The 24,065-nt window shown below is 39.9% G+C and overlaps 1 protein-coding gene across 1 annotated transcript in view; it reads left to right on the top strand.

Annotated features, from left to right (window-relative positions):
* Positions 1–2,937, top strand: part of LOC120435695 (C-type lectin domain family 4 member E-like) — a 64,265-nt gene extending 61,328 nt beyond the window's left edge. Inside the window, exons 4-9 of the mRNA XM_039605589.1 lie at positions 1,370–1,438; positions 1,579–1,638; positions 1,794–1,853; positions 2,011–2,162; positions 2,262–2,362; positions 2,682–2,937. Of these exons, the coding sequence (XP_039461523.1) occupies positions 1,370–1,438; positions 1,579–1,638; positions 1,794–1,853; positions 2,011–2,162; positions 2,262–2,362; positions 2,682–2,850 (611 nt within the window). The 3' untranslated portion in view covers positions 2,851–2,937. The remainder of the gene's footprint in view (positions 1–1,369; positions 1,439–1,578; positions 1,639–1,793; positions 1,854–2,010; positions 2,163–2,261; positions 2,363–2,681) is intronic.
* Positions 2,938–24,065: the final 21,128 nt, after the last annotated feature.

The following is a 24,065-nucleotide window of genomic DNA, read 5'->3' as shown; positions in this document are numbered from 1 at the left end:
TGAAAAGCACAGGAGCCAGAAGCTATGGTGGTGATGACAGCAGTTTCCTATGACCGTCACCTAATGCTGTGTCACTATACTGTGCATACGATGGCACACTGAAGACTGCTGTGATCATAACAGCAGTAAGATAACTGGATCCAGCACCCGTTCCACAGAGGGTTTTCCTGCAGAGGATGGACAATGGAGGATATGTATCCCCCACGGGACGGAGGCCTGAAGTGAGGTGATGGGGGTTGGTAGAGGCCATAAAACTAGAGTGCTGAAGAGGTCTGCAGCTTTCAAGATGTTGACAAACAACAAACTCAACTGGTATGTTTGAATGTCTATTCTACATACATTTGGACTCTGATCCTATGGACAGTGATGGAAACAACTGGAAGACACATTTATGACGCCCTGCAGAACTTAAACCACTCTGCAGAGAGACGTGTGATTTACATGTCTTGTGGAGGAGCACCACCAAGCTGGAGTGTTTTTGAAAATGTTAATTTCTCTTTTGACCTTTAACAATTCATTTGTTCACTTGTAGGATGCAGTTTACCATTGAATGAGATCAATGAGAAATTGGATAACTGCTAATACATTTGTCAGACTGTATACGTTTACATATGCTGAGTATAAAAATGGTTGCATTGACACTGTCAGGCATGAGGTGATCATAACTGGGGACTTTTCTAGCATAATTGCCAAAAGGGGGGAAATGTTAGATTTGTATTGTTTATTGCCATTTATGCTTAGAAATATCTACTTCTATATTCTTAGAGTTTTATAATTAGGTGTAGATTGGTAGAGGTTTGATCCTTAATAGTCTGCAAGCTTTGTGTGCATTCCAGAGCTCTCTGACTTTCACACCCACATTTTAGGAGCATTCGAGAGGTCGTACCTTGTCTTATTGTTTTATGGTAGGATAAACTGTTTTAGGCTAAGTGCCTTTTGTTTAGATGGACGGCTCTGGGGAGTCTTCCTGGGGTCACAGTTTGACCCCCACACACAGATACACACACACACACACACACACACACACACACACACACACACACACACACACACACACACACACACACACAATTCTTTGTTCACATGTATACCTATATAAGATGTCATATGTTAATGAACCTATGCATATTCATGTAACCACAATAAAAGAGCAGTGTTACGGGGGAGTGGACGAGAGCAACTGGGGTCAAGCGAAGGAAAGGCACCTGTCCAGTTCTCTCCCGTGCACGAGAAACATAAAGGATGTTGACTACTCGTGTCTTGCTTGCTGTGTAATTACATTGCCTTCAACGTTCCAGCAAATAGGGTTAAGCTATAAACCTATCAATTGTTTTTAAGCCTGTTTTTTAATTTGTTTTTTGTTTTTTAGAGAGACCTCCTGAAATCAAACCATGTAGTACAGTGCAGCCCTCATGCCCGGAGCCTGAAGTAAAAATTAGTACGTTATGAATTTAAACACATTTGTATCTGCAGAAAACAATTGCATAAACAAATATACAGCTGCATGACACAAGGACCATCCTCCTGCCTGAAAAATCTATGAAAATCATATTTTTTATTCCTTTTTTTTCATAACAGTAACACAAACGTGCAGCCCAATACAAACTACAAGCCCACAACCTCCTGAAATAAACATGAGTAAGTTTTATATTTTGTCTTTGACGTGTTTTTTATCCTCTGATTAAGGAAACAGGATCAAAGGAGCATCCTGCTGCTGCCAAATCAAAAATAGATGATCCTGCTGAAAATTTTGCAAATATTTTTTTAAAAACTTCATCTCTTCTCTATAACAGTAAAACAATCACACAGCACGATACCGACTACAACCCCACAACTTCCTGATATAACTATGAGTAAGTTTTCTATTTTTTCTTTGGTATATTTTTTGTCCTCTGATTAAAGAAACATTGATGGACTGACACAAACAGTACGTTAGATTGTAACTGCAGGTCAGTCGTGAACAGTGATTTCTTCCACCTGAATGAAGTGTTTGATGTAATCTCTTCAAAGATGATCCATGTTATAAATGTGAAGATGGCTGGGAGCAACATGGAGGAAAGTGCTATTACTTCTCCACCAATTCCTCCTCCTGGAATGAGAGCAGAACTGAATGTAGGACTAAAGGAGGAGACCTGGTTAAGATAGACAGCAGTGAGGAGCAGGTATAAAACACTGCTGCAGGTTCATGTTCTCACCCTCTTGTTTCATCATCCCAGAACAGAAAGTTTCACAAAATAATTTGATCAAATGTTCCTGTTTAGAGATTCTTGCAGACAAAAACTGAAAAATTCTGGATCGGACTGACAGACTCAGCAGAAGAGGGCAGATGGCTGTGGGTGGACGGATCACCACTGAATGAAAGGTTTGATTCAGTACACACACACACACACACACACACACATATATATATATGCAGACATGCATCAAAACACACTAAGAACAATCAGGCAATCATCTATTAATGGGACTCAGTGACAGTGAGGACGTAAGCAGAAAGCAACGAGAGAGAAGAAACAACAGGACCAGGACAAAACACAAACCGTGGAAAAAAGGAAACAGATTTTATGACATGCAGTCGTGGCAAAAAAAAAATTGAACAAATTCTGACTTTGTCCATTTTCAAAATCAAAGTTCAACTTTAACTTTTACAGTTAATGCCCTTTCTGTTCTTCATCCCATAGCTTGACATTTTGGTTCGATGGCGAGCCAAATAGTTATCCCGTGGAAGATCCTGATGGAGAGGACTGTGCGATGATGGGGCACTGGGAGATAATGCTTTGGTTTGATAATTCCTGCAAAAGAACTTTTAGAAGTATTTGTGAGAAAGCAGCTGTGGCTGTGTGTGTCTAAAATTCAGTTCAGCATAAAAAAAAAAGGACAGTGGAAGTAAAGGACACATTGAGACAATTTTTCCAAAGCTAATGCTGCAAACATTTAAAGCTTGCATTCAGAAATGTTTAAAGAAAAAAAATTATAGACACTGTTTATAAAGAAATAAATGTGAATGATTATTTTGTGCTTTATTTTCTTATTCATGTATTATGTGCTAAAAGTGTAATGCGACCAGGGAAATTGTTTTTTACAGAAATAATTTGCTGGATAATGTGTTATTGAACTGTCTGCTGCACAGTCTTTTGAAACCAAATATGTTTTGTGTATCTATATTAAAGAAAAGTACTACATCTAAAGACAAATGAGCCTGGAGTCAAAACAAACACTGATGAGGCAAACACTGATGAGGCAGATCAATATCTGAAAAATCTGAAAATTTTGCCTGTAAGAAAGTTAAATTAAACTACATAAAGAGACTTCAATGTTTCTCAGAATAAGTACTTTTATGTGAATCCAGTTACAATAAAACAAATGTTAAAGCATGCAGCAGAAAAAAAAAAATCTCCTATTCGTCCTTCAGCATTTTTCCGAAACTTTGAAACATGAAGTTCTCACAATTATTTATTTTTGAAAAGACTGAAGATAGACAACAGCTCACCATGCCAAGACTTCTTTTTAGAATTTGTGGTCAAGTTTACATACACTCATCACTGGCATGAATATCGTGTTAATTTGGGGGCTTTTAATTATTTCTTCAAACTATTCTTTTTCCAACATGGAACGATTGTACAGCATCCATCTTTAATGACTTTAAAATGAAGAACTGGTTGGATTTTCTCTAATCTACATCAAAGTATGGATTCAGACTCAAATATACACACACACCTCCACTAATATTCGGTAAAATGTTCCTTAGCAAGTTGCACCTCAACCAGATCATTTTGGTAGCTATCAACAAGCAACAAAAGAAACCTAGTGATGAAGAGCTGAAACATAAAACTCATCACATGGTCTCTACAATCACCTGATTTAAACAAAACTATGATAGTTTGGTACACGTTGGACAGCACATTGCTGTCAACAACAGGCCACTGAGAGAAATGCTCAAAGCTCCAGGTCTGTTACAACAATAAATATTTAAAAAGGGGCTTTGATTTACTGATTACAATAAGATGATTAAAAATACTGAAAAATAGTCTGTTTTTTAAAAAGCTTTACAAACTGTAATAGACTGAAGGGACAAAAAAAGAGAGTGGTCTGAAGGGTTCAGTCCAAATATTTCACAAAAATAAAGACTGGAGCTGTCATGGTGTGCTGTGTGGCAGGCAGGAGAGGACCCAATTGCAGGAGTCACAGACACAGAATGAAAACTAAAAACAGCAGCTTTAATGCTGAACAAACCTTTTATAAAATACACTTCACAAAAACAAACCAAAATCTGAACATGAAACTAGGAACAAAACTGGACTCAAGAACCAGAAACTAAGAAACACGGAGGAAAAACACACAGCAAAATGAGGGTACAACACGACAAAGAGCAAGGAAAACACAGGGCTTAAATACACTGAGGGATAACAAGGGAGACACAGGAGGAGAGGACAGCTGGGAGTAATCAAACATGACAACACCAAGGGGAAGCAAAACTAGCAACACTGACATGAGACAAGGGACCATCAAAGTAAAACAGGAAGTATAAGACAGAGACGCAGACTTGACACTGAACAAAGAGAACACAGTGGCACAGTGACAGGAGTGACAAAAGACACGAGTGACTGGGGAGGCAGAAGGAACATGGAGACAAGAGTAACCAGACATGGGACACGGGGAAGGCAAAGTAACAGAAACCTAAATCCAAGGTACCAAGAATATAACACACAGAAAACAAGAGAACCTAAACCATGAATCAACAATCATCAAATAATATAATCACAAAGAATGAAACACAAATACTGGGTCACAGACCTAGTACTGTGACAGGAGCAAATAATGCTTTGATTTTATTGCCATTTGAACAGATGTCTGCCAGTGGTGTGTGTCCTGCTGGAAGTGTCAATAGGGACACAAAGAAAAGTTGCAGGACACCAGCCCTCAAGAACTGGAGTTTGAGATCCCTAATATTAAAAAAATGTGCTTTCTCCTTCTCTCTCGTGTTGGACTGAGGCCAGACTGAACACCACAGTGACCCACCATCTCATTTTGCCCTAAAACGTGGTATTAAACAGTTGAACATACAGTTTTTGACATAACATCACAGAAGACGTAGTGCCTCCTTGTGAATTACAGTTGCAGAATAGTGCCACAAGGTGGTGTTGTCCTCCTTTTTGTTGTGTTAGGCTGGAGCACATATGGATGTACTACTAACAGAGATTAATAGACAAACAAGCTATGCCACTACTTTTTTTTGCAGGTAGGGGTTAGATTGAACATTCAGCAAACAGTCACAGAACATTTCCTGAATGTCACCTAGCACTCTCCTAGCAAACATACCCATAACACTGGCATTTATTTTTCCAAGAAAACATTTTAATCAAATTCTTGCAATGAAAACTACATAGAGATGAACAGAATCAACCTTTTGGGATTTTAATCAAATGTTCAAGAATATTTGAAAAATCTTCTTCAGATAATGTTCCTGTGAGATATAACATTTTGACTCCTTTGAGTAGAACTGACAGTATCTGCCGAAAAGGGCAGATAGTTGTAGATTGATGGCTCACCACTGAACACAAGGTTCAAATGCTGTGAAAATTTACCTAATAAATATTAAATAAGACACATTAAAAATATACAAGAACAGTATTTTAGTTAACTTCACGTGGCCCTACAACTGTTTAAACAATAACAACATCGGGATGTTAGACCCACCAGTTTCACTAAACTGGACCTCCACCACTTGGTCAGAATCCTAAAAGGTGAGGAATGGAAGACTGCCTTCAACACTCACCTAGGTCACTTCGAGTATCTTGTCATGCCATTTGGTTTGACCAATGCACCTGCTGTTTTCCAAGCTCTGGTGAATGATGTTCTGAGGGACTTTAACCATTTCGTTTTTGTCTATCTGGATGACATTCTCATCTTTTCCAAGACTCACTCCGACCATGTGAACCACATCCGTCTCGTCTTACAGCGCTTTCTGGAAAATTGCCTATTTGTCAAAGGTGAGAAGTGTGATTTCCACATGCAAACAGTTTCTTTCCTGGGCTTCATTGTGGAGCAGGGGCAGCTCTGGGCAGACCCGGCCAAGATTAGGGCCGTGGTGGAGTGGCCTGAGCCCCAGACTCGGAAAGATTTACAAAGGTTTCTCAGGTTTGCCCATTTTTATAAATGGTTTATTAGGGACTTCAGCAAGGTCGTTGGGCCCCTAACGCAACTCACCTTACCTAAAGTTGTTTTGCAGTGGTCACCCTCCACGCAACACACTTTTGATCAACTCAAGCAGCTTTTCTCCTCCACCATCCTGGTCCAGCAAGACCTCAGCAAACCATTTGTGGTGGAAGTGGACACCTCTGATTCTGGCGTGGAGGCTGTCCGCTCAGAATGCACCAAAGGTAAATTGCATCCATGTGCTTTTATCTCTCAACATCTCTCTTCATCAGAGCAAAACTATGACATGGGCGATCATGTCAAGTTGGCTCTAAAAGAGTGGAGGCATTGGTTGGAGGGAAATTAGCACCCCATGCTCATCTGGATGGATCATAAGAACAAGCTGCCAAGCGCCCGAATGCCCATCAAGTCAGGTGGGCCCTATTTCACCAAATTCAACTTAACTATCACCTACAGACCCCGATCTTGGAACACAAAGCCAGACGCTCTTTCACACCAGTTCCCACCACATCATGAGGCTTCAGAAAAGGAGAAGCCCAATGTGGTGTGATAGAGACACGGCGGGTCCAGAGAGTGTTGTTTTGAGCCATTTTATTTACCGCGACTGTAGCTCACAAGCTGCCAGCTGCACATGCAACACACCACAATACCCAACAACCCCTGCTTCCCCGTGTTTTTAACACGGCGGACGTGATTGCGGATACCGTGCAGGTACGTCCACACGGCACCGCCGATCACGCCTCACCACACACCCCCATCGCCCGATTGAGGCCAGGGAGCCATCTGGCCGAACCTATTCCCCCCAACCGGCTTCCAACCTAGGTAACAGGGCCGTGTCCCTTCCAGAGGCCGCCCACGGCCACCTGGTGAGCCAGCACGACCCTGCAGGCACGGTCATGACCCCCTGCTCACGGGCGGCTGGGCCGGCATCCATCGCTCCAGAGCTTCTCGTGCCTCAATCTCGGACCTAGATTGAGCAGGCTCCCCTGGCACGGGGACCTCCATCTTCCCACACGGTTCCTTCACTGCTCCCGGCTGGAGCGGCTCCTCCACAGCTCCCAGCTGGAGCAGATCCTCGTGCAACTCCTCCATTTCCTCCTGGAGTGGCTCCTCCACCTCCAGCGGGCACGGACCCTCTCGCACCTCGTCCACCACTAGCTGGAGCGGCACCTCCACCGCTCCCGACTGGAGCAGCCCTTCGCACAGCTGCCCCTCTTCCTCTGGCCGGCGTAGACCCTTGCGCGCCTCGTCCGCCTCCTCCGGTTGGAGAGGCTCCTCCACCACTCCCAGCAGGAGCAGCCTTTCACCCGGCTGTTCCCCCTCCTCCGGCAGACGCGGACCCCCGTGCGCCTCGTCCACCACCTCCGGCTGCCGAGGTGCTCCACACCGCTTCCCCACCGCCAGGTTCCACCGGTGTGGTTGTCAGCAGCGGTGTCAACCAAGCCTGGAGCTGCATCGCTAGCTCCGCGATTCGCCCCAGGTTGCGAATCACGTACACAAGTACGTACCTCTACGAATTGAACCAAAGAAACTAGCCCCTCGGTTCATTGGGCCGTTTGAGGTATGGTCTGTCATTAACCCTTTAAAGTCGGTCGGAGCGGGCACGCTCCGTTTTGCGTAACTTTTGTAAAATCCCCATAGAACTGGAACCACATAAGCTAGCGCAATAAGTTTTTTTTGCATATGAAACCGGAGGAGTTGTACTTACATCTTATGCCATCAGCTTGTCCTAGGTCGCAAGCTGATGGCATAAGATGCTAATTGCAAATATTGCAATTGCAAAGCAAATTGCAATATTTGCAATTTGCTTTGCAAATATTGCATAAAAAGCGCTTGCAGGAACAAAAACATAATATTCCAGAAACACGCTTTGCCGATCCGATCAGCTGTTCATAGCACTTCCTACATTGAAATAGACGTCAGCACGAACTATCGCATGTCCGTCATTACCTGCCCGAAACTGGAAGTGATGTCATTTTCGCGGAAAATGTTTTTTACTTATAGGCCTTATAAGCCTATGCTGGTGTTTTTAAAAGTCATGTTTGACTTTATGCTTTTCTGAATAGTTTCTAGGATGTTTAGAACTCAAATTGCACAGCTGGAAATAGTTTATTTTGATGCACATGCTGTTTTCTTTGCAAATTTGCATTATATGATTTATTTTCATTTTTTCTGCAGTATATAAAAATTGGTGTATCTGAAAAATAAAACTATGAAGACACTCAAAATAAATTTCCTGTGGTTGGAAACTATTTTTTGCAACTTTTTTGTATTTAAAGTTTTGAGGGATGAACCGCTTAAATTTCTCTAAGTAGAAATAAATGTAAAAAAAAACAAACAAAAACGATTTTCAATTTTTTTGTACTTTATTGCAATTTTTTCAATTTCTGTAGTTACTATGGACTTAATGCATACATATTATTAAAATCTGGGCTATAACAGTTGTATTGATGTATAGCAACTTGAAATGCTCCCAAAAATGGCACTACAGCATGTAAAAATATAAAGTAAGCTCTGGTGGATTTGGTTCTATGGTAGGTCTTAAAGGGTTAAAACATGAAGATTCACAATGTTTTTCATGTGTCATAGGTGAAGCCATTCCGGAAAAGCCCTTGTTTCTGTTCACATTTCTGTTCACCGGAATAACTGAGGTCAGGATGTTGATGCCAAGGCGTGAAAAGCTGTTCACAGAGCTACACAGAGGGTAAAAACATTTCATGTGCTGATAAAGAGACAAATCAGAAAAACAAAACTGATTTTTATAGGTTAAAATGGGTATGCAAAGATAAAACAATACTATCTGCACATAAATTAAGACAAAACTATAGTACACATTCAGTCCTTTAACATATCAGTGTATTTGATATATTTGATATTTAGTTCAACAAAGAAGAAACAAACAAGCAAACGGGGGGGGTGTAACACTTCAACGTGTGGTTTCTTCCGTGAACTTTGTTGTTGTTTCCTGTTTGGTTAATGCAGCTATGGTTTCCACAGCTATCTGACTTACCATAATTTAAAGGAGGAGGGGAATGTTTACAGTAAGACTAAAAATACTATACACAAGAACTATGGCTGACTGTTTGAACTGTGACAAATGAAAAAACTTTCAAAACGTGAAGACAATCTACAAGACTACATACAGCAACCAGAAATAAAGTTTCTGTTGTTTTTGTGTAACAAAAGCAAAGTTGGCAAAAGTATAGACATTCTGTACTTAAGTAAAAGTACAAATACTGCTGTTAAATACTCCAGTAAAAGTTGAAGTAATGATTCAATTTCTTTACTCAAGGAAACTTACAAGCTCTGAAATCTACTCAAAGTAAAAATTAGCTCTTTGGAGGACGTTTCTATTTTTGTCCAAACTAACTGAACCTTGTGCTATATTAACATAATGATAAAATAATATCAGTAAATATGAATGCAAACTTTAGTCTAACCTTCATTTATTCTAATTATACTCAGCTTGAATCTAAAGAAAAAGAATGAAAATAAACACTATATTTATTTTCTATTGCCTACATTGTAGATGGTGTTTTTGCCTCTAAACAGGAAAATGTGTACAGTCTCAGCAAGTGGGGGAACCCTAAAATTAGTTGTAATGGCTCGGTGTGGGTAAAAGAATCACAAATAACAATTTCTATTGAGAGCTCCAGTAGGTTTCCTTGGTGTACAGGCTGTGATCAGCTGCTGCTTTGTGGATGTACACAACAGAATTCGCCAAATTGTAACCAGATGTGTCATGAGTTGTCCTGGCTGATTTCCATTCTCTACACTGACAGTACACTGTTTATGCTGTCTTATTTTCTAGGCTGTATAAAGTTGGTAGGAAGATGAAATTCAGTCAATAAATCTCAGCATCAACAGCTAAAATTCATGTTAGGTTACATCATGAATGTGGCCTCCTTTAGCAGTAATGATACCTGTAACAAATGTAGCATATTTGCAGCTCTGGAGGCCAGGATTACTGAATTGGAGACTTGGCTTCGCACCCTTCATTCACCCGTAGCTAGCCAGGCCCCTGTAGCTGGTGCAGCCGAAGATAGCGTAGGCCCCGCTAGCTGTTCCCCGGCAGACCCCAAGCAGCTGGGGAAAGAGGGCGGCTGGGTGACGGTGAGGAGGAAGCATAGTCCTAAACAGAAGCCCCAGGTACACCACCAACCTGTTCATGTGTCTAACTGTTTTTCCCCACTCGGCGACACACCCACCAGGGGTCAAACACTGGTAATTGGTGATTCTGTTCTCAGACATGTGAAGAGACACCGGCAACCATAGTCAATTGTCTTCCAGGGGCCAGAGCAGGCGACATTGAAGGAAATTTAAAACTGCTGGCTAAGGGTAAACGTAAATTCGGTAAAATCATAATTCACGTCGGCAGTAATGACACCCGGTACGGTTACGCCAATCGGAGGTCACTAAAATCAATATTGAATCTTTGTAGTTTTCTCTGGTCCCCTCCCCAATCAGACCAGGAGTGACATGTTTAGCCGCATGTTCTCCTTAAATTGCTGGCTGTCTGAGTGGTGTCCCAGAAACGATGTGGGCTTCATAGATAATTGGCAAACCTTCTGGAGGAAACCTGGTCTTGTTAGGAGAGACGGCATCCATCCCACTTTGGATGGAGCAGCTCTCATTTCTAGAAATATGGACAAATTTATTAAACCCCCAAAATATGACTATCCAGAGTTGGGACCAGGAAGCAAAGTTGCAGTCTTACACGCCTCTCTGCAGCTTCTCTCCTCCTGCTACCCCCCAAAACCCCATCTCCATAGAGACTGTGTCAGCTCCCAAACAGACAAAAACAAACTAAAACCAGCAACAAACAAACAACTTCAACATAAAAATCACAAAGAAAGAACAATACAGTATCCACATCTGAACCAAAGAGTAAAACAGTGAAATGTGGATTATTAAATATTAGGTCTCTCTCTCCAAGTCTCTGTTAGTACATGACTTAATAATTGATCAACAAATCGATTTACTCTGCCTTACAGAAACCTGGTTGCAGCAGGATGAGTATGTTAGTTTAAATGAATCAACACCCCCGAGTCATTCTAACTACCAGAAACCTAGAAGCACAGGCCGAGGGGGCGGTGTGGCAGCAATTTTTCACACCAGCCTATTAATTAACGATAGACCAAAACAGACTTTTAATTCATTTGAAAGCCTGATGCTTAACCTTGTCCACCCCAGCTGTAAAACTCAGAAACCAGTCTTACTTGTTATTATCTATCGTCCACCTGGGCCTTGCACAGAGTTTCTCTCTGATTTCTCAGACTTTTTATCTGATTTAGTGCTCAGCTCAGATAAAATACTTATTGTGGGTGATTTTAACATCCATGTAGATGCTAAAAATGACAGCCTCAACATCGCATTTAATCTGTTATTAGACTCAATTGGCTTCTCTCAAAATGTAAAAGAACCCACCCACCACTTTAATCACACTCTAGATCTTGTTTTAACATATGGCATAGAAACTGAACATTTAACAGTGTTTCCTGAAAACCCTCTGCTGTCTGATCATTTCCTGATAACATTTACATTTACAATAATTGATTACACAGCGGTGGGGAGTAGACTTTATCAAAGTAGATGTCTTTCTGAAAGTGCTGTAACTAAGTTTAAGAATATAATCCACCCACTGTTATCATCTTCAGTGCCCTGTACCAACATAGAGCAGAGCAGCTATCTGAACGCTACTCCAACAGAGGTCGATTATCTTGTTAATAATTTTACCTCTTCACAACTCTTCAGCCAACCAAAAAGCCATCTCTAGACCCAGCAGTCTTAGCTAATTATAGGCCAATCTCCAACCTTCCTTTCATATCAAAAATCCTTGAAAGAGTAGTTGTCAAACAGCTAACAGATCATCTGCAGAGGAATGGCTTATTTGAAGAGTTTCAGTCAGGTTTCAGAGCTCATCACAGCACAGAAACAGCTTTAGTGAAGGTTACAAATGATCTTCTTATGGCCTCTGACAGTGGACTCATCTCTGTGCTTGTCCTGCTAGACCTCACTGCTGCGTTCGATACTGTTGACCATAATATCCTATTAGAGCGATTAGAACATGCTGTAGGTATTACAGGTACTGCGCTGCAGTGGTTTGTATCATATCTATCTAATAGACTCCAATTTGTACATGTAAATGGAGAGTCCTCTTCACACACTAAGGTCAATTATGGTGTTCCACAGGGTTCAGTGCTAGGACCAATTCTGTTTACTTTATACATGCTTCCCCTAGGCAGCATCATTAGAAGACATAGCATAAATTTTCACTGCTACGCAGATGACACGCAGCTCTATCTATCCATGAAGCCAGGTAACACAGACCAATTAGTTAAACTGCAGGAATGTCTTAAAGACATAAAGACCTGGATGGCCGCTAACTTTCTGCTTCTTAATTCAGATAAAACTGAGGTTATTGTACTCGGCCCTGAAAATCTTAGAAATATGGTATCTAACCAGATTCTTACTCTGGATGGCATTACCTTGGCCTCCAGTAACGCTGTGAGGAACCTTGGAGTCATTTTTGACCAGGACATGTCCTTCAACGCACATATTAAACAAATATGTAAGACTGCTTTCTTCCATTTGCGCAACATCTCTAAAGTTAGAAATATCCTGTCTCAGAGTGATGCTGAAAAACTAGTTCATGCATTTATTACTTCCAGGCTGGACTACTGTAATTCATTATTATCAGGCTGTCCTAAAAACTCCCTGAAAAGCCTTCAGCTAATCCAAAATGCTGCAGCAAGAGTACTGACAGGGACTAGAAAGAGAGAGCATATTTCTCCTGTTTTGGCTTCCCTTCATTGGCTTCCTTTTAAATCCAGAACTGAATTCAAAATCCTGCTCCTCACATACAAGGTCTTAAATAATCAGGCCCCATCTTATCTTAATGACCTTGTAGTACCATATCACCCTATTAGAGCACGTTGCTCTTGCACTGCAGGCCTACTTGCTGTTCCTAGAGTATTTAAAAGTAGAATGGGAGGGAGAGCCTTCAGTTTTCAGGCCCCTTCTGTGGAACCAGCTTCCAGTTTGGAAGCTGGTTCCACGCCTCTGTCAGTGTGCCCCAGGGTGGCTGTGGCTACAATGTAGCTTGCCATCACCAGTGTGTGAATGTGTGCATGAATGGGTGGATGACTGGATGTGTAAAGCGCTTTGGGGTCCTTAGGGACTAGTAAAGCGCTATACAAATACAGGCCATTTACCATTTATTCAGGAGACAGACACTATCTCTACTTTCAAGATTAGGCTTAAAACTTTCCTTTTTGCTAAAGCATATAGTTAGGGCTGGACCAGGTGACCCTGAATCCTCCCTTAGTTATGCTGCAATAGACGTGAGCTGCCGGGATTCCCATGATGCATTGAGTTTTTCCTTTCCAGTCACCTTTCTCACTCAGTATGTGTTAATAGACCTCTCTGCATTGAATCATATCTGTTATTAACCTCTGTCTTTCTTCCACAGCATGTCTTTATTAGGGATGGGTATCGTTTAGGTTTTATCCGATACCAGTACCAAACCGGTACTTTTGAAACGGTGCCGGTGCTTACACGGTGCTCGAACCGGTGCTTAAAGAATGGAGAACACACACTTTGTCCAAAAACCTCTCATGTTTAGCTGTTTTTTTGAAAAAAGATAACAATGTTAGCCTTTTCTGCAGCTATAGGGCATATATGGTATCACTCTTGGCTGGAAGCAGTGCTTAAACAATGGAAAAACACAAACTTTGTCCAAAAACCTCATGTTTAACTGTTTTCCACTTTTCTTTGGTCATTTTAGCCTTTTGGCCAGGGTGAAGGGAGTATCTGCCATCAAACAGAAGACAGCCGCATGTAACTACGACGGTGTTTGCTAGTTCACCTTACATGCATTAATTTAATAACGTGGTTAGCCTACTCAACGTAAATTACACACGAACAACATGAAGCTACTCACGCAGAGAAGAACGGCTGCTGCTGCCATCATCATCCGTCACCATTTCTGCTACACTGGCAGGGCTAGGGGCCAGGACTCTACTCTTCGGGTTCTTGGGGGATGTTGCTAACTCCGGGTCCGATAACAGGCACCACACCCGCAGTAGATGTGCACGGTGTGAGGTCTAGCAGCAAGCTATCAAATACGGTGCATTTCTCGGCTTTTAACAAAATGCTATACGTCACTAGATGTCTCATCAGATTCGAGGAGTTACCTCCTTTGCACAGTGTCACAGTATCACCTTAAAGCACTTGTTGCAGGCTGCTGAGTTTGCATATTTTGCTATGAAGTACAGCCAGACTTTTGACCACTTGGCCTTGGGCATTTTTAATCTGTAGGTTTGCTCTAAAAGAACTTACGTACCTGGGCCCGCCTACTACGCTTGCAAAGGTAAAATGATTGGCTAGAATCCAAAGTGTATGACATCTCAGGAAAAAAAGAAGCACCGAAATAAAGCACCGAAATGTGCGCTGCTTTTCGGTCTGGTTACTACCGTTTATGTCAGAACCGGTGCCATAATGGCACCGGATACCGGTACCCATCCCTAGTCTTTATCCTGTTTTCCTTCTCTTGCCCCAACCGGTAAGAGAAGATGGCCGCCCCACCCTGAGCCTGGCTCTGCCGGAGGTTTCTTCCTGTTAAAAGGGAGTTTTTCCTTCCCACTGTCGCCAAAGTGCTTGCTCATAGGGGGTCATATGATTGTTGGGTTTTTCTCTGTACCTATGAAGCGCCTTGAGGCGACTTTTGTTGTGATTTGGCGCTATATAAATAAAATTGAATTGAATTGAATTGAATCAATCGTAGTAGAGATTAACTCTGAAAATGAAACCATAGCCACTGTACAACTCACACACTTTTCAATTCAATTCAATTCAATTTTATTTATATAGCGCCAAATCACAACAAAAAGTCGCCTCAAGGCGCTTTTATATTGTACAGTAGATAGCACAATAATAAATACAGAGAAAACCCAACAATCATATGACCCCCTATGAGCAAGCACTTTGGCGACAGTGGGAAGGAAAACTCCTTTAACAGGAAGAAACCTCCGGCAGAACCAGGCTCAGGGAGGGCGCGCCATCTGCTGCGACTGGTTGGGGTGAAAGAAGGAAAACAGGATGAAAGACATGCTGTGGAAGAGAGACAGAGATTAATAACAGATATGATTCGATGCAGAGAGGTCTGTTAGCACATAGTGAGTGAGAAAGGTGACTGGAAGGGAAAACTCAATGCATCATGGGAATCCCGGCAGCCTCGTCTATTGCAGCATAACTAAGGGAGGATTCAGGGTCACCTGGTCCAGCCCTAACTATATGCTTTAGCAAAAGGAAAGTTTTAAGCCTAATCTTGAAAGTAGAGATAGTGTCTGTCTCCCGAATCCAAACTGGAAGCTGGTTCCACAGAAGAGGGGCCTGAAAACTGAAGGCTCTGCCTCCCATTCTATTTTTAAATACTCTAGGAACAACAAGTAAGCCTGCAGTGCAAGAGCGAAGTGCTCTAATAGGGTGATATGGTACTACAAGGTCATTAAGATAAGATGGGGCCTGATTATTTAAGACCTTGTATGTGAGGAGCAGGATTTTGAATTCAATTCTGGATTTAACAGGAAGCCAATGAAGGAAGCCAAAACAGGAGAAATATGCTCTCTTTCTAGTCCCTGTCAGGACTCTTGCTGCAGCATTTTGGATTAGCTGAAGGCTTTTCAGCGAGTTTTAGGACATCCTGATAATAATGAATTACAGTAGTCCAGCCTGGAAGTAATAAATGCATGAACTAGTTTTTCAGCATCACTCTGAGACAGGATATTTCTAATTTTAGAGATGTTGCGCAAATGGAAGAAAGCAGTCTTACATGTATTTGTTTAATATGTGCGTTGAAGGACATGTCCTGGTCAAAAATGACTCAAGGTTCCTCACAGTGTTACTGGAGGCCAAGGTAATGCCATCCAGAGTAAGAATCTGCTTAGATACCATATTTCTAAGATTTTCAGGGCCGAGTACAATAACCTCAGTTTTATCTGAATTAAGAAGCAGAAAGTTAGCGGCCATCCAGGTCTTTATGTCTTTAAGACATTCCTGCAGTTTAACTAATTGGTGTGTGTTACCTGGCTTCATGGATAGATAGAGCTGCGTGTCATCTGCATAGCAGTGAAAATTTATGCCATGTCTTCTAATGATGCTGCCTAAGGGAAGCATGTATAATGTAAATAGAATTGGTCCTAGCACTGAACCCTGTGGAACACCATAATTGACCTTAGTGTCTGAAGAGGACTCTCCATTTACATGTACAAATTGGAGTCTATTAGATAGATATGATACAAACCACTGCAGTGCAGTACCTTTAATACCTACAGCATGTTCTAATCGCTCTAATAGGATATTATGGTCAACAGTATCGAATGCAGCACTGAGGTCTAGCAGGACAAGCACAGAGATGAGTCCACTGTCAGAGGCCATAAGAAGATCATTTGTAACCTTCACTAAAGCTGTTTCTGTGCTGTGCTGAGCTCTGAAACCTGACTGAAACGCTTCAAATAAGCCATTCCTCTGCAGATGGTCTGTTAGCTGTTTGACAACTACTCTTTCAAGGATTTTTGATATGAAAGGAAGGTTGGAAATTGGCCTATAATTAGCTAAGACAGCTGGGTCTAGAGATGGCTTTTTAAGTAAAGGTTTAACTACAGCCACCTTGAAGGCCTGTGGTACATAGCCGATTATTAGAGATAGGTTGATCATATTTAAGATTGAAGCATTAATTAATGGCAGGACTTCTTTGAGCAGTTTTGTAGGAATGGGGTCTAAAAGACACGTTGATGGTTTGGAGGAATTAATTATTGAAGTTAACTCAGAAAGATCAATTGGAGAAAAAGAGTCTAACTTAACATTGATGGTACTAAAAGTAGCTGTAGATAATATTACATCTGTGGGATGATTATTGGTAATTTTTTCTCTAATGATAAAAATTTTATTTGTGAAGAAGTTCATGAAGTCATTACTAGTTAACGTTAAAGGGATTGTTGGCTCAGTAGAGCTCTGACTTTTTGTCAGCCTGGCTACAGTGCTGAAGAGAAACCTGGGGTTGTTCTTATTTTCTTCAATCAGTGACGAATAGTAAGATGTTCTGGCTTTGCGGAGGGCTTTCTTATAAAGCAGCAAACACACTGTTCGTTACTTTAAATCTGTCACAGTACAGCAAACTAACCTGTGTATCCTGCACTAACCTGCAGAGGATTTTCATGAGACCTTTAAATAACAGTTAGTCTACCTCAGTCTGATTTGCAGCATGTTTCATAATCTGAAAAAACATAATGTCACATGTAGAGACCCAATATCTAATTTCAACACAAGCTTTAAATCTGGACTTTATCAAACCCCACTGAGCAATCCTTACCTTTAAAGCCGACCTCTCTTCTTCCTCTCCTGTCCTGTCTTTCTTATCTTTCTTGATATCTGAGTGAAGTTGGCTCTTTATTTTCTCATTATGAAATACAGCAACTCAACCTTTAGCTAGCAACACACTGCGTGACAAACATTTTGTGTGTTGGGCTGATAGAAATATTCCATTTGAAATTACCTGCCACTTAAAAATAAATAAATAAGATAAATAAATAAAAATTGGTTTTTGTTTTTTTGATTTTTTGTTGGTTTTTTTTTTTGTTTGGGTTTTTTTTTCCACAGCCAATGAAGCTGCCCTAATTATTCCGTCTCTGAGTCCTGTGTTTTGGGTCTTACCACACAGCTCACCCTGACAGCTAACACCTCAAACTATCAAGCTTAGATCCAAAAACTGTTTAATTAAAAAAGTGTAATAAAATAACAAGAAAAAAACAACTGCAGAAAATGAATGGATATTCCTCTGAGCTGTAGATGTGCAGTTTGAGAAATTGTAATAAACAACGTGGTACTTTTTTACCTGCTTTGAGTCTCTTGAAATTAATTCTGTAGTATGTTGAAAATGATAAAAAATATAAATCTATAAAATGTTTTTAAGACACAAATGCACAATAATAAAAACCCTATAAATAGATAAACCGCACAGATGAGCAAGTTATTTAAGCAAATCAAGATCTGAAATGATTCCTGCATTAAATCAGACCAACTACTGCTGGACCAGCAGAACTTAAGTGACCTTGATGATACTGAAACTACACCAGCAGTCAAAAGTTTGGACACGCCTTCTCATTTAATGTTTTTTCCTTTATTTTTACTACTTTCTATATTGTAGATACATACTAAAGACATCAAATATATGAAGCAAGATATACAGAATTATCAACTTTTCTCTTTGCTACAGAACTCTAAATATGGTTCATATTTCAGAATCCTGAATGTAGACACCCTTTGCTTTGTTGACAGCACTGCAAACCCTTGGCCTTCTCTCAGTGAGCTTCATGATGTAGTCACTTGAAATGGTTTTCACTTCACAGGTGTGCCTTGTCAGGGTTCATTTGTGCAATTTCTTGTCTTCTTAATGGAGTTGGGACAATCAGTTGTGTTGTGCAGAAGTCAGGCTGGTACACAGCTGACAGCCCTATTTGACAACTGTTAGAATTTAAATTATGGCAAGAATCAATCAGCTATGTAAAGAGAAACAACAGTCCATCATTACTTTATGAACTGAAGGTCAGTTAGTCCGGAAAATTTCTAAAACTTTGAATGTGTCCCCAAGTGCAGTCACAAAAACCATCAAGCGCTACAATGAAACCATCTCACATGAGGGCCGGCCCAGGAAAGGAAGACCAAGAGTCATCTCTGCTGCTGAGGACAAATTCATCTGAGTCACCAATCCCAAGTTAGCAGCACCTCAGATTAGAGCCCTGATAAATGCCACACAGAGTTCCAGTAGCAGACACATCTCCACATCAACTGTTTAGAGCAGACTGTGTGAATCAGGCCTTTATGGTCAAACAGCTGCTAAGAAACTACGACTAAGAAAAAGCAACAAGTAGAAGAGATTTGTGTGGGTCAGGAAACACAAGGAATGGACATTAGACTAGTGGAATCTGTCCTTTGGTCTGAGTAAGAATTTGAGGTCTTTGGTTCCACCGCCAAGTCTTTGTGCAGTGCAGAAAAGATGAACGGATGGTCTTTACATGCATGGTATGATGGTGTGGGGGTACATTGCTGGTGACACTGGGTACGCTGGGTACCACACCATCCTGCAGCAACATGCAATCCCACCTGGTTTGCGTTTAGTTGGACCATCATTTAGTTTTTCAAAAGGACAATGACCCCAAACACATGTCCAGGCTGTGTAAGGGCTATTTGACCAAAAAGGAGGGTGATGGAGTACTGGACCAGATGGCCTGGCCTCCACAGTCACCTGACCTAAACCCAATTGAGATGATTTGGGATGAGATGGACCGCAGAGTGAAGGCAAAAGGGCCAACAGGTGCTCAGCATCTCTGGGAACTCCTTCAAGACTGTTTTCCAGTGACTCCGCCAAGAGTGTGCAAAGCAGTAATCAAAGGGTGGCTATTTTGAAGAATCTAAAATATAAAACATTTTGAGTTACTTCGCGCTTTGTTTACTACATAATTCCATGTGTTCATTCATAGTTTGATGCTTTCAGTGAGAATCTACAATGTAAATAATGATAAAAATAAAGAAACACTATTAAATGAGAAAATGTGTTCAAACGTTTGACTGCTAGTGTAAAAAGTTTCATAGTTTTAAAGTTTAAAGCACAGGGTGCAGATAATGTCTAATCCCCACTTTATAAAGTCTAACGGGAAATTCTTTCACTAGAAAACAGTGAACAAAATAATTTACAAATGTTTTTCTGAAAATCCTAAAGAGACGAGCTGGGAAACATTTAAAGTGAGTCTTAATGCTCATCTGTCTTTCATGAAGTTTTATGAAATAGCTGTAAATACCACAAAAAGATGATGAACCATCCACAGAGCTAAATATAAGGTATGATATATCAGTGTGGTGCTAAATCAAAGCAGGAATAAAACAATATCTGTGCATAAAAGTTGAGACACATATCAGTGTATATGCTAACACTTAAACCACGAAAGAAAAAAGTTAGAAGAAAAGAAGGAACCAACTGTTATCAATTATAGGTGATATTTTAATGTGTAGTCACTACAAAATGTCTTGTTTCCTGTGGCTGTGCTTCTCGCATTCGGCGTTGTGAGACACTGCTGTGAGAAAACAGTGAGAGAAACTGTAATTGACAAAAACATTTGACATTCTTGTAGCTGCACAAAGATACACTGTGTTAGGAATATATTAGATATTTAGCAAATGCTAAGCAAGACAGAAACATGTTTTCAAAAACAGCCATAAAATGTACTCTTATTGTTAAACATACAGTAACTACTCTCCTGTTCCACTTTATATATTTTCAGCTGAAATAAAATTAATTAGCATGATGATTAATGATGAGATCACAGGTAACAAAAATGATGAGAACAAACAGTGATTGTAGAGAGTTAGTTAGGACTGACCAACAGCTTTGTTTTGTCTTTTTTCTGTTTTATAGAAACATTTCACATTTTCCATAAAAGATGGAAATTATTGATGTGTTAATAATAGAATTTGTCATGCATGTAGCTAAGCAAATGTTTGAAATGAGTTTTCAAACATATGTGTTGAACAGGTTTGGTTTTTTTTAACTGCTGTTTGAGAAGCTTCTCTGGTGGTAATATTTTTTCTGCTCTAGTATCTCTTTGATTTTGTCTTGAAATAGATGAGCTGCGCTGTAGATAGACCCTCCTCCCCATCCTTTAAAGTCATCAGGAAGTTTGTTTTTTAACAGAGCTGTGAAAGGTGTTGTGCTTCATTTTTCTTTGAAAAGCCTGAGGTGAGGGTCGCAGAGGTGAATCTTGATGCAGAATTTTGAGTAAATATTGAAGGAATTGATTAAAATAATAAGACACAGTTGGACTAAATTTGAAGTCAGCTGAAGCCTCAGTATGATGAGCCGTCCACAGAAATACATAGAAGGTAAGAACAGTAATGTGGTGGTAAATCAACAGGGAGGAGAAAAACTTTTTATACATTTTTGTGAACAACGCTGTCATAGAACGTAACGTGTACTGAAATTAAACGGTTCTCTTTTAATTGAAATATCTTAACCTTTTACTTCGAATTTTAAAATATAAATATATTAAAAAGGTCATTTGAAGATTTAGCCTTATTGTTATGTAATATACACTTTGTCATGTTTCTCGTTGGTCTAATCCAGCTGTGATTCTTACCTGTTTTAATTTTTTCTTTCATTTTAAACAAGACAAACACATATCTTTACATGTGTCCTCAGATGCACTCGAGTTAGAACTATTTATTAAATGTTTATGTACTTGTGTGTTCACTTTCTGTCTCCTCTAATTCAGGTGAAGCTCTTCACTCTCAACATGCAAAATCAAACAATGCGTTAAAGCTCAGAGTGGCCGTGCTGGTTGTCTGTGTTCTCCTGGTATCGGCTCTCGTGGTAACTTATCTCTGTGAGTTTGTAGTTTTATTCATGTAGCTTTAATTAAATAAGTGTCTGATCTACCATAAATTATTGACAATCAAAATGTTTATTATAAAATTGTGAACAAAAATTTGTTATTTATTATGTTATTTTATTTGTAAGCTAAGTTAAAAATCATAATTAAACAGTGACTCAAACATTCTTATTCATGAATCTCACGCAACACACCCGCAGCCGTCAGTGGAAGAAGAATGTCTGGCTAGCGTCTTATTTTTAACATTAACTTTATTAAATTTTAATATTAGCATATATACAAATTACATTCAATTAAAAAATCAAATACAGTTTTATTATAAAAACTTTAGAAGTGGTTGCAATACGCATTCAGGGCAATAGCCAATGATTTTAGGATTAAAAAAGTTACTTTGTTCTCTGGTTATATGCACATATTCTTTACCTGCATGCTACCAAAGCCTGCTCATATGTGAAAAAAAAATCAAGACTACAGGTGTACTGAAACAAGAGGTTCTGGTAACAAAAATCTTCTCATTGGCTTTAGACTCTGGAAAATCTCATTCAGATACAGATGAACAGGTGATGGAGAAACAGGTTTACCTTTTAGGTGAATGAGTTGAAGGGAAGTTATGAACTGTTTCTGAGAGACAAATAACACCAGGATCCTTTTCTAAGTAGCTGACAGCTGGTAACTGTGCAGGGGCAGGTCTAGGAAAGCTTTGCCAGGGGGGCAGGTAGGGCATTAACAGGGAAAGGGGGGCTCAAAGAAATACTTTTCTTTCTTATTCTCATTTAAAATGTCTCGTTTTTAATGAATAATTTCCAGAATCTTACAACCAAAGTTTTCATCTGATGTAAAATGTATAGAAATCATACATATACCAACAAGACAGTGTACATCACTGTCACAACAGCGTTTGTTTTCATTCAAAGGCCGATTTTTTTGTCCCAGTCCAGCCCTCATACCGACCCAGTACTGGTAATTTTTCTTATGCAGATGAGGCATTATTTCTGTACCATTATTTAATTCCAGAGGTTTTTAAGTTATTTCTTTTTGCACTTGTTGACCTGTAAAAGCCTATATGACATATTTTATTTCATAATTCATTAACCGCACAGAGAAGGCATCATTTAAATATGTTAAATATGTTTCAAATCAAATCAAATCAAATCAAATCACCTTTATTGTCACATCACATGTGCAGGTACACTGGTACAGTACATGCGAGTGAAATTCTTGTGTGCAAGCTTCACAAGCAACAGAGTTGTGCAAAATACAATAACGTGCAACAAGCAAAATATAAAAATGGTTAATCTAAAAAGTAATAAATATATGTACCATATATAAAGGTATATACATTACTGAATGTGTGTACTAAATATGTTTTTCTACGTGTGTGTGTGTGTGTGTGTGTGTGTGTGTGTGTGAGTGTGTATATACATGTTTTACAAATGAAATAACCCTTTGACTGCCTCACCAAGAAAAATACAATGAAAAAATTATTTGTCCATATTTTCTATTCCTTTAGGTCAATAATGATCACAATCAAAAAAAAAAATTCATACACACCTTATAGTTTTTTAAATATTACCCTCTACCAAACGGTTGAGATGTCTCTCTATGGTACAACTACATAAAGTTATACAGACATAACTAGTAGAAAAAAGTAAAGGTTATACTCATTTTGCAAAACAATAACTACCCAATTTTGTATTTGACCCACTTTATTGTGGTAGTAAAACATCAAACATTGTTGGATTCCATTTCAACAGTGGCCGTTATAATAACAAACCACAAAATGTATAAAACACCAAAATATTGTAAATTTGATCAAAAACCTGATCTGCAGTTACCGAAAATTCATAAACATACATATTCACTTTGACCTGTTGTTAACATAAACTTTTCACTGTAGTGTTGGAACAGCACTAACATTTTTATTTTATTTTCCAGAAAATTCTGGTGGTATATTATATACCATTACCATTTTGCACTGGAAAAATCTGAGAACACACTGAAACAGTTCTGGCTCTTTTCTTTTGCCGTTCATGCAACTTCACCAATACCCTTGATGATTAGATCTTCTGGTGGTACACTGCAAAGCATTCCTGACTGGCATTCAAGCACAAGAAAACATTGCATTTTTGGCATTTCCATCTTGAGACGCCCTTTGGACAGTAATTGCATCGGCCTCGCTTGTCACAGTGAAGTGGCCAATGCCCAAAGCAGTCATATCGCACATCTGGCTGTGGTTGTGAGGGTCTTGGGGTGTATCGTTTCTTTGGTGGTGGTGGAGAGCTGGATGATGGTCGGGCAACTTTGGATGCTGGCTTGTTGACTTGTTTCAAGCTATGCGCAACTGCCAGGCGGAATCTTTTGAGTGTGATTGGTTTCTGGTTTAGTTGTCCACATTCCCTCTTGTAGACCAGCCAGGAATTTGCAATGGACAGATCAAGCATGTAACCAAAGAGTGACAGGTACCATCTT

Source organism: Oreochromis aureus, linkage group 22 (genome assembly GCF_013358895.1).
Source record: "Oreochromis aureus strain Israel breed Guangdong linkage group 22, ZZ_aureus, whole genome shotgun sequence".
Classification (NCBI taxonomy): Eukaryota; Metazoa; Chordata; class Actinopteri; order Cichliformes; family Cichlidae; genus Oreochromis; species Oreochromis aureus.
The sequence above is the reverse complement of the archived record's forward strand: the minus strand, read 5'-3'. Positions and strand labels throughout refer to the sequence as shown.